We start from the raw sequence: 12,122 nt of genomic DNA, 5'->3' as shown, positions 1-12,122 counted from the left end.
TTGCTGGCCTGTTCAAAGAGGTGACTAGCAGTATAGAACTGTAAATTTTTCTGGTATCTATCTCTTGACTCAGCTCTAACATAGGAATTTTGGTCTTTGAGAAAGGCAATAAATGAATCAAAGTCTGAGAAATCACTTCATGTTCCAAATGAGGCTAAAATCCAGATATCTAGTAGACTAGATGACCTCCAAGGTCTGATTCTGGTACTGACTGACAAGTGGTCCACAACTATCATCATGGAAAACTGCCATATTTATGTGCTCTGCAATTCTCAACTGAATCCTCTTCCCACCATCAACAAAATCTGTGCATGGAAACATGCCATTACACCTTGATTCCCACTTTTGCCAAAGTGAAGTCCCTGCAAATTATCACCATTTACACCAGAAAAATATTGAGGCATTGGCTTAGAATCAAGAGATCTGGGTTCTAGTCCTCACATTATCTTTTAGGTCTTGAGTAAGTCTCTTTCTAGTCTAAGATTTATAAACTCTAAAATTAAAAGATTAAACTAGATGCTCAAAACTAAGATCTCCTCAAGATAATATATGAGTCTATGGCTCCATAGGGTCCTCTAGTCCATGTCTCTCACAGTGTAAGGTCTTCAGACTTTGAGTGTAATCCATTTAAAAGTGAGTTTTTCAAACTTTGACTTGCTCCAAATTTCTGACCAGAATCCAATTCCAGTGACTACGGATTCATTCCCTTCAAATAATTAGGCTATAGCACAAGCAACATGCCTTGTTCCAGTAATCAGCCACATGACTGGGAATCACCTTGTTCCTCTCTATTGCCCAAAGCCAACTAAGTCGTTGGTAAAGGGAGGAAAAAATCTTTGGGAGATCAGAGCTGTGTAAACACAGACAGGTAAATTTTCCCAGAGATTTTCCTTGCCAGTAACACATGGCCACTAACTAGAGATGTGTGCAATTGAGCCTTACATAATGGCAATGTCATCTGAACACATTCCATGTCATAATTTTATGTATTCAGGGGGGCTGATCTACAGGCCACTAAAAGGTGGTCTTTCTCAGGAGGCACCACTAATCTGTCCATTCTGCTAAATGAACATAAAAACTACATACCCTTACGAACGCAGCTCTGCATTTTGTTTCTAGCTTTTTTTTTCTTCCTAAATAAAATCTTTTCAGTGGCTCTATATTGACTGCTTGAACTCACAAACTCCTTCTACTTTGGCCAGTGGACAAGCAAAGCATTCCAGGGTCTAAAGTGTCACCTGACAAAATTTCATTTGATTCCCTTGTCTCAGACACTGAGGAAGCAAAGCCTGTTCTTACAAACTCTAAGAGCAATGAAACCAGAAAATATCCCAGCAAGCTTTAAACACACTAGTTGGGAGACATAGAAACAATCAGGACAGTTAACATGGAATGTGATAACTACTGGAGTTTGGAACAAAACAATTTCTGGTGGTTGTTATATGTACATTTTTTTTTTCTTAAATGGAGTGAATGCAGGCTGAAAGAAGACAATTTTTATAAACAAGTAAAACCCTGAGCCTAAGATAAATGTTGTGATGTACACACTGTAGCTGTGATGAACTAGACATGGTGAGAAATGCAACATACTGAGAAAAAGAGGAAAACTGTGATAAAAGTGTCACGACGCAAATTGTTTTACATTAACAATATTACACCACAAAGAAAGAAAGACAAATACTCTAATACAGCAGGAGGAGAGGAAAACAAAAGCCTTCAATGTCAGGATGAGAGAAAACTTCCTCTGAAAATAGAGGCTGCCATCAATTCATTGACAAGGGCAGTGAGAGAGAATATCCTTGACCTGGAGACCCTTGAGAATGAAACAGGTAAGAAAGGGCAAGAGCCCCTCCTGAGCTTGCAAAGGAAAACAAAGACTATGGCCCCATGGCCCCAATGCATCTGTCTAAGTAAATTTGGGTTTTCCAACCTCTGTAATGATAAGACCGTGACTCCAATTGGATATCTATAGATCTAATGAGTATGAGACCAGGAATACTAGCATCCATTTTAACTCACACTATTTGTTAGAATGCCTAAAAGTGCCAAGACAAATAGCATTTACAGGTGAGAAGACTTTGGAGAAAGATACTCCCCCCCCCCAAAAAAAAAATCCTTTAATATAGTTTCAGATCACAAGGGAACAGCTGGTTATTCTCACAAGTAACCAGAGAGATTTATGTTTGCCTCTCATGGGATTAAAGATTTAAGAGGCATAAGAGTTCTGAGAAATCACCTAGCTCAAACCCCTCATTTTACAGATGAGGAAGCAGAGGCCAGTGACTTGCCCAAGTCTGCAAAGGTAAGGTAGTAAGTAGCAATCTGAGATGTGAAGCCAAGTTCCTTTGACTCCAAACCCAGAACTCTTTCTGCATCTGAAACCTCCAAACTCACTGTCAAACTAAATTGCATCCAGAAATGAAGTCAATGTTTTAAGTTAGAGTTTAGGTCATTTGTCACCAATAAATATAAATGCCTAAATGAAAGAAGCAATATGTAATAAATAGATAAGGATATGGATGGCAGTACAGTTGGCATAAATCTGAGGATAGAAACTTCCGGGGAGTATTGGTGCCAGCAGCACCCTGGCAAAGAGAAATATAAAGTACTGGTCCAGTGGCAATACCAATTCAACAGCATTCACTATGTGGAACTTTTCATACAAGCACTAAGAAGAACCATCTGTGGCTGCCTGTTTGATCATGCTGGTTCATAAGCTATCTTCCAACAAATGAACCTTTGTATTATTAAAATGAAAGGAGGATAATAGAGAGAGCAGCAAAAGGAAGCATCCTTTATGCCCCCCTAGAGTCAATGCAACATGTAGACCACTCTGGACTTGGTCTTCTTGTTATAGAAGCCAGGACAATGGTATCGCCTATATAGTAAGTATATCATACATAAGAGATAATTGCCAGGGAACCTACTGAGTTGTCCTACTACTTCAATGTGTTATTAGCTTCAGGTTCCTCGTTATGCCCTCTTAAGAGGCCTAATATTTCCTGAGAAGGAACAACCTAAAGTTCAAGGTGTGAATGGGTACTCTAGCCTCAATCTTCTTTTCTTGTCCTTTACTTCCCCCCCAGAGCACAACTGATGCCACAATAAAGGCAAAAGAAGATACTTAAGAATAACTGAATTCACCCCACTGCATCCCTTGCCCTTATTGTTTACATTAATCAAACAACTGCACCTCATCGGATGTGACTGAAAGATTACCTTTCACAACCAGTCAGAGGAGGCTCAACCTTAGGGCTTGCCGAGCATAACTGGCTCCTTTAAAGATCACACAGCAGTCAACATTTTATCAGCACTCAACAAACAAGTTGAGGCTTGGCTTAAATCTGAAGGTCTCTCTCCCTTTGGCATATTCTGGGATAATAGAACAAATGTCAAATCAGTACAAGATGGCATATTTACAAAATTGCACCCTGTTTTGCATAACCTAACGATGCAGCAGTTCTTAAGGATTGAACATTTCAAATCTGCTAGCAGAAGATTGCCAAATCTATGACTGTTTCAAACACTTGCCAAAAGCCTATCAAATTCTGAGCAAAATGCAAAATAAATCTCCTCTACAAGTTAAATCAGTCCCTTCTTTGTGTTCCAGGCTGCCCTTTTCTCTTGGCTCTAGGGATGAGCCCTACACTGCATTTTGGTTGGCTTTAAGACCAAAGTTCCTTGTTTTCTGTGGGTTCCAAAGTCAACACTTTCTCCAGATTGATTCTTGCCCAATTTTTTGTCCATCCTCTCTGATCCTTCCTTTTCTGCTGTCCTTCTGAATGATCCTACCATACATTGGGCCAACTTTCTATTGAACCCTAAACTTAACATTATCTGCTACTCATCTGTCCTTTATTCCTATGACAGGGAATAACCTTCTGCCTGTTTCCATCCAAATAGTGTCAAGCCAATCTTAAGTCCCTCTCCTGGCATGAAGTATTCTGATAACTCCAATGGTCTCTCCTCCTCTGGACTGTAACACTTATTGTCTGTCACAAAGTCAGTAGGGTACTTCAGTTGTTCAATGTTTATTAAGCACCTTGAGTGTGGAAAGCTTCATTAAGGTATCATTATTGCCTTCATTTAGTTTAGTTCATTATTCATTGTTTTCTTTTATTAATCAGTAGTTTTATGAGTCTGTGTCAACAAGATTATAAGTGGCTTATAGCCAGAGATCATGCCATATACTTATTTTTATCCTCCCAACTTGGGCACTCACTAAATACTTGAATGAAAGGATGAATGTCTGTCCCATCTCAGTATATTTTGTGCTCAGTGACAGCACCAAAGATGTTCACAGTCTTTTTGAAGAAGTCTTTTCATCACTGGATCCAGAGGAAGAATCCCTTTAGTTGCTGGTTTTAGGACCTAACATTCTTACGATTATTTATTTCACTGGATGCACAACATAGCGTGGCTCACATTGAGCAAGCCATTGCATTCCATAGTGATAAGATTCCACTTCAACTGATATTTCTGTTTGTCTACACTTCACATCTGTCCTGAGTATAGTCACTCCACAAGAGCAACCCAATAAGAGCCACTCATCTTTCTTTTATCAATCATTCTCCAGAAGTAATCAGCATCCTGGAAAGAGGCACTAGTATGGCTATGCATACATTCTGGCTGAGTCCCAGGTTGTCCACTGATGGTGATTCTTTCATGATATTTGGTATTGAGCATGCTAGTACCACCAAAGCCACTCAAAGAACTGTTGTTTGCCTTTCCTTATTTTTACCTCTCACCATATGTAACTTGGTTCCATTTAAATAACTGATAGGGAGATGTTTAATGTCCTTCCAGTTCCCATTCCGAAATGTTAAGTGGAACTCTTATTTCAAAATATTTAGTTTTCCTGGTAATTTGGGCTTCCTCCAAAGGCTTCCAGATTTCGATTATGAATGACCTTATGGAGACTGTTTTTCATCGGCTCATCATGTCTGGCTAAATATAACATTCATCCCTTCTCGGATATATCCATCTAGATGCAATGGCCATCCATCATATGGGGGGAACTTCCAGAGTAAAAGCAGCAATACAGAATTATCTGGATAATTACAAAATCACTAGAGGTTGCTCAACTTTGTGCCATCTAAGATTATATACCCTGTGAGTTCTCAATAAAATTTGACTGACAGATTGAGTTGGTGCAGCCAAAGAATGGGGAAGTGTGTTGTTTTCTAGGCATCTTCCCATGCCCACTCAGATACAAGGTTAGTGAAAGACTCCAAAAAGATTCTCTCCCTATTTTTTATTTCCAAAAAAGAGAGGTAAGAAGAGGTAAAGAAAGGAAAATAAGAGCCAGGGAGAAAAGAGGATTCAGACAGAGGAAAAGCCACAGAAAAATAGGAGAAAAGTAGAGTGTGTACAGAGATAAAAGGGTCCAAAGGGGCAGCTGGGGACATTGGAAGAAGTAGCTCCCCTGATATATCTGTGCCAGAGACAAAAGTAGATTCATTTTTAAAAACAAAGGAGGGCAGCTTTATTCTGATGCCTGCAGTGCACCAAAAATAGGTATCTAGGTTCAATTTTTCCACACAGAGAGGAAGCTACTTACCACTGTGGAAACAATAATTCAATCAATATATTTGCATTACTTTCCCCTGCCCACCTAACTACCACCCTCCCACCCTCCCAAATAAATCTTCTGAGTAACACATTGGGAACCTTTAGCTCCCTGGTACTGGCAGTTTTAATGTGTCCGTTGCCAGCAATGGATGTTGTGCCAAGAAAATCCGACTCCTGGCGTGAAAGGATTAAACAGTCCTCTGGTGCCATCTGCGCAGTGAAGTGAGAGAATGACTTTGTGCACCCAGTGTGCTCATGTTACCATTGGCAGCATGAGAGTGACTCCTATTTACATTGCTACCTAACGCAGCTAACTGGGGGGGGTGGCGGGGGGGAGGAAAGATGGGGTTTAAGGGAGAGAGATGAAAAGTGCCACTGCCCAAGTGGAGTCTATAGGAAAGACATAAAAAAGGAGATAGATAAAAAAATGACTATTGGAAAACTAGCCACTAAGGCAGCAGGATCCTGAGTAGCAGAAGTCCTATCAGCCAGCATGCATACTACACATGCACCAAAGAAAGCCAGTTATGATCTTCAGGTGATGGGTAGGTATAAGTCAAAGGATGCATATCAAAGGGCATGTGGTCAGAATCTTTATCATACCCCAAAGTGTTCTAAATATTTATTGTAGAAATTAATGGTTCCATGGTCCACCTGTATCTATCTAGATGGATGGATAGATAGACAAATATACACCCATACACATACATTTATGAAATTTGTGTACTCTTTACATATTCAATACTTCGTATTATTGAACTTAAACTATAATTTAATATTTGCAAAAGTATCATCGACAATATTCCCAAGATGGATATTTTTTAAACTGAGTTTTCTAGGCAAGGATAAAGCATGAGCAAGATCATTCTAGTTTCAAAAAGGGAGAATCAGCTATTTTTTATACCCTCATTCCTCTTATTACTTTATGGCCACCCAGAAGGGTCCTTGGAGGCCAACAAGTCCAAGCCCTTCATTTTTCAGATAAAAAATTTGAAGTCAGGAAATGTTAAGTGATTTGCCCGAGGTGACCTATGTAGTAAATAGCAAGGCCAAGATTCAAACCCAAATCTGCTGGCTCCAAAACCAGTACCCATTATCCTGGACCATAGTATCACATCTAGGATGAACAGCAGAGGTTGCAAAACAAGCCTTGGCAGCATAAGCAAATGCAAATAATCGCAGCTAAGATTAGGGCTCATACCTCACAAAGTCAAATGGTTTTTCTTTTGTTTTTCGACACTGCTTTGGTCACATTGTTCTGAAGGTCATAGCAATAATGAGGATATTTACACAAGATTACAAATACTGCTCAAGGGCCATGTGTTAATCATCCAAATGCAGCCTACCATTTGAAATCATGCATAAGTTTTCTTATATAGAAAAGGCAAAATAATGACAACAAATTAATCTTGCTATCGTTTTTTTCTTGACCCTCAGAAGAGGTTTGAGTCTCTTTGTAGAAATGGTCATTTCAAAGATGACTTACTTTGGAATGCAGAATGAGAGAATTTCCCAATAGGAAAAGTAAGGAAGGATATAATGTCTTGGAAGGCAGTAAAGTCTGCTGTTCTCACTTTCCAAATAGTTTCCTCTATATCCATATTTGCATTCGAATAAATCATTATCATCTGAAAGGGAATCCTGCAGCTTTGGGGTGGTATCTACATTAGGACGGACCTACTGATGGTAAATGTGCCCCAACCATACTCTGAACTCTACAAGTCCATCTGTGAAACAACCTGCCAGTTGGTTCTCCACCATCAGGCTGCCAGCCTGTTTGATGCCACTAAGCTCAACATGTTCAGTTCAAGGGCTGTTTAATACGTTTTCATGGGCACTGCCCATCTCTCAGTCTCTCATAGTCAAATTATTGTGCAAGAAAGTGAAAACACTGCTGTATAGTTTCTCTGTAGATGTAATCACTGAGTCACAAAATTTAGAGCTGGCTAAATAGTCTGTAACACCCTCGTTTTATAATTGAGGCAACCAAGGCCCTCAAGAGGTGAAGTGATTTGTCCAATGTCACACAGTTGTGACAGACACTGGATTGGAACCCAGGTTCTCTGGCTCCAAAGAAAGCATGATCTTTCAAGTCTATTCCACTGCCACAAAATGGTATATGTTTGGCCACCAGTAAAAAAACTTATTGCCTCTAAGTCTATTGAGTAGCCACAGTCTAAGGGTGATAGACTCTTGAGAGGTTTTATAAAGTGACAAAAGCTTAAAGAGCTTTTAAGGCCCTGAACAGACAAATTGAACTCTAGTGTGTTATTTTCAAAACTGAAATTTATACAATGGAAACACTAAATCCTAGTTTACCTACTACACATGTTTACCCAAATGAGTATCCCAATAATCATGTGTTGTTATTCACTTTCCATTATTAAAATATATTCTTTAGTTTTAAAAGACAACTTTAGAAAGGTGTTTTTTTTTTAAATTTCCTTCTTGTAGTGTGCAAAATAACTTCATGTAATTTCCCATAGATCTTGGAAACTGTCATCAAATTCGAAATTCAAAACCGGAAAACATTAACTAGTAGCTCCCAATTATTAAGGTTCTTGACACAGATTGAAATGTGTATCTCTGAGTAGAACTTCTCTTTCAATTGCCAGGACTTACAACAGAGAATTCTCATAGGAAATAAGCTATGCTGGGTTTAAGGATAAGATAAAGATTCTAATTGTACCGTCTATACTTGGGAAAGCCCCAAGTATGTTTTTGAACCACCTGTGTGGTGTCTATAAAAGATAGTTGTTTTTTTTCTGGGAAAGAAAAAAAATTTCTAAATGATATGTACTGTGAGACATTCTAGAATAATTTATTGGAATTTGAAATCAATGCAATTTGTTGTTCCTTACCCTGTAGCTATCAATATTGTCTTCTGGGGTTGGAAGTCCCATGTAGCGCTCTGTGTAGACTGAGTCTGTGTGATCAAAAGAAACGGCTTACTTCATACAATAGGGTCTTTTATCTTTTAACAGGCTCAATTCATAAAAAATTTTTGTACATTTTAACTCATATATAATTGAATGAGTATTATTAAAAGACAAAAAAAAAGGAAAAAATCCCCAGAACATATATATATATGTAATGTAATCAGAAACATATATTCACAAACACATGTACAAAAATGCACATATATTCTGCCAATGATGCAACATCCTCTCATATATTCTATATTCATTCCCAATAATTTGGAGTGTAGGACTCTGCTTGTGTGTTGAAGATTGGGTCCCAGCTAAAACCAGACCATCTACAAAATAGATATCTATCTTCAGGAAATGGAGAGTTGACTGTACTGTGAAATACAATAAGTCTGATTTTTACTAAAACTCATTTCTATTCTTCTGAGACACTTCAACTGATCACGATATAATTCACCTCAAATTGCCTTGAAAATTGTAGTCCCAAAAGAACATTAAATAAATATCCTTCAGGACATTTGTTTTTACTTACAGTCAGAAAGCCCTGCACATTTTCAGTGATTAGCTGGTTATTTAAGTATTTATTCTTGCATATTAAAAAACATATTAGAATTCTACATAAGGAATCAAAACATCTGAGTAGAATTTTAGACAGGGATATTTCTTATTTTCTGTATTATGCACCATATACTTTACATAATCATAAACCAGCTCAGTTCCATCATTGTAAAACACATGGATCAATCGTTGTCATTTTTAACCTCAACTTTAGAGATACATCTAATGTGTACCCTAAGAATAAAATTCTGTTGGTGGTGAAGCACTTAAAATACCTTAATTATTAAACAAGAAAGTTATCTTCATCCTTCACTCTTTCATTTTGTTGAAATATGCATATCTTTTCACAAAGTTTCCGTATTATCTTTTAAAAACATATACATACTGAAATGGTAAGATAAAAAGAGCTCTGAAAAGGTACCTTTTCCCCACCTTATTTGCAGAGCTGAAGACAATGGCTGTGGAACACTGATTTTTTTTGATAAGTTGATTAGTTTTGTTAGATACTTTTTATACCTTTTTCTTATATGATATGATTCTCTGGTGCCAAGGAAAAGGACAGGTACACTATGGAATGTAGATGATATGCAAACATAATATAACAATAAAATTTTATGGCTCTCTCTCATTACTGGAATGTTCTTCCTTCTCCGCTGACTACCAAATTTTATGGCTTCCTTTACATCCCAAAATCTCATCTTCTATAGAAAGTAATCCTAACCCTCTAATTTCCATTTACCATTATTTTATGTATATGTATATGTGTGTATGTATGTGTGTGTGTGTGTGTGTGTGTATCTTGCTTTGAATATATTTGTTGTCTTTCTCCATAAGCTCCTTGAGGGAAAGAATTGCTTTTTGCCTTTTGCTTCCTTTTGTATCCCCAGTGCTTAGCACAGTGCCTGACATATGATAGGTACTTAATAAAAATAAATTTATTTATTTATTAATGTGTTAGTTAACTGTTTTTATTTTAATTAAAATAGAAAGAAATACATATAAAATTCTTACCAAGTTCTTCTAAAATACAATTTAAAAAAAAAAAAAACCTTTTCTGTAAACTAGAGACTAAACATGATTTTAAAAACTGAGACCCCTTCTGAAAATGGTTTCTGGCTTAGGAGTAGGCACTTGAAAATGAACATGACATAATAATAAAGAATGAGGTTGATGTGTATGTGACATTCTGTTCTTTGGACTAAGATAAGGAAAAGAGCAAGACCTGTGATTTCATTGATATAAATTCCCAAATGAAGAAACTCCTTTTACTGATTTAAGTCAGCAACTTCTCTGTGATTCAGTCTTTGATTGCTGCCTGCAGAACTGAAAGGTTAAGTGACTTGCCAGGGTCACATTGCTAGAACATAACAGAAGCTTAACCTCCCTCTCACTCCAACCCCCAGGTCTTCTTGCCTCTTAGCACAATTCTCTATACACCACTTCAAGTTGTCCTTCTATGGATGAAATGACATTCACTGCAATTTTGCACATTAGCCCATTACCAAGAAGAATCTCATAAAACGGGACTTCATCCAAACATTGTTTGCATTCTATGCCTTTCTTAATCATCTTATAAACTTGAAAGAATAATGTTATGAATTTTTGGACTGTTTTTCTAGGTTTTTCTGCAAAATCCTGATTCACTGATTTTTCTTCAAAAAAAGTAATAAAGATATTATTTGAATTTTCAATCTCAAATCATAATTTTTTCACATTATATTTCTAGCAGAAAATGAGTTTCTATGAGTCTCCAAAAAGTTACTATGCAATTTTTAAACCTTTATCTATTTCAAGGATAAGGTAAATATTTATGCTAAAAAAAAAAACTGTGCAAAGTATGTAAAGTCCAACTGATATCTTATCTCCTCTCTTAGAAGGAACATAAATTGTACTAGCTACGAAATAGTTCATTTCCTCTTTTATGGCAGCCTTTGTCTATTGGTCATGAAAGTTGGAATATGATTAAATTCAGTACACTTATATAAAGAAGTTATTAAGGAAGGAAGGGAGTTTCTCTGGATGGATTTTTTGTTATTGTTTCTGAAAAATCATTATTTTTTAAGATTAAAAAATGCTGTCACTGTCATTTTTCAATACATTTATAAATTTGTTTTTTAAATGAGGCCATACATTACTTTTGTAATACCTGTAAGTCTGATTCATTATAGTTTTAAAAAATGACAAATGGATTTTTAAAAAAACACCCTTACCTTCCATCTTATAATCCATACTAAAAATTGATTCGAAGGGCTAGGCAATGGGGTTAAATGACTTGCCCAGGGTCACATAGCTAGGAAGTATCTGAGGTCAAATTTGAACCCAGGACGACTTCCTATCCCTAGGTTTAGCTCTCAATCAACTAAGTAACCTAGGTTTCCCCTAACTTTTTTTTTTCTTATCCTATACCTCCCAATTATCCTTCTATCCCGAGAGTAGGAATTGAGGACCTCTTCCATGGAAGTCTTCAACCTTTCCTAAGTAAGGGCAGTGAATTAGCCTTCTAAAAAAAGCATAAAGGCACTTCAAACCTAAATTCTTCAAAAGTTGCTGAGAACATTTGGAGATGTTCTTACCCTGGGTCACATGACCATTTATGTGTCAGAAGAGGAACTCAGACTAGTTCTTTATCCACTATGGTGCATGCAGTCTCTCTTAAGTAGTGGAAAGAAATTTAAGCCTTCCATGGAAACAGTGGAATGTTCTATTCCCCTCTTTCTATTTCAAGCCCTAACTATAGGTGCTCTGTGCCTAAAGGAAGAGAAACCAGTTTCCCCCTGGATGTGTGATCTAAACCTTAAATTGAAGAAAATGCAAAATCTCTGCCTACAGAGAGAGAGGGTGTTTCAGACATTTTAGAAACTAATGAAAAGAAAATGTCAAGATACCAAATGTATAGAAAATATTTGAGGCAATATGTAAGCCCCCCTAGAATTTCACAAAAACATAAGCCACTTACCATAATAATCCCATCTTGATACAGGTGCTACAGATATTCCACATTTGAAGACACCACTGCCGGATCCTAGGACCATTGAGGAGACATAGCCGCCATAGGACTAAGGAATG

The 12,122-nt window shown here is 37.2% G+C and overlaps 1 protein-coding gene across 1 annotated transcript in view; it reads right to left on the bottom strand.

Annotated features, from left to right (window-relative positions):
• The window catches only part of DPP4 (dipeptidyl peptidase 4), a 111,958-nt gene that overhangs the window by 8,154 nt on the left and 91,682 nt on the right, over positions 1-12,122 (bottom strand). The window contains exons 22-23 of the mRNA XM_044669831.1: positions 12,013-12,112; positions 8,433-8,497 (exon numbers count right to left, since the gene is read on the bottom strand). Of these exons, the coding sequence (XP_044525766.1) occupies positions 8,433-8,497; positions 12,013-12,112 (165 nt within the window). The remainder of the gene's footprint in view (positions 1-8,432; positions 8,498-12,012; positions 12,113-12,122) is intronic.

This window comes from Gracilinanus agilis, chromosome 3 (assembly GCF_016433145.1).
Source record: "Gracilinanus agilis isolate LMUSP501 chromosome 3, AgileGrace, whole genome shotgun sequence".
In the NCBI taxonomy this organism is placed as follows: domain Eukaryota; kingdom Metazoa; phylum Chordata; class Mammalia; order Didelphimorphia; family Didelphidae; genus Gracilinanus; species Gracilinanus agilis.
Note: the sequence above shows the minus strand (reverse complement) of the source record. Positions and strands in the feature narration are given on the sequence as shown.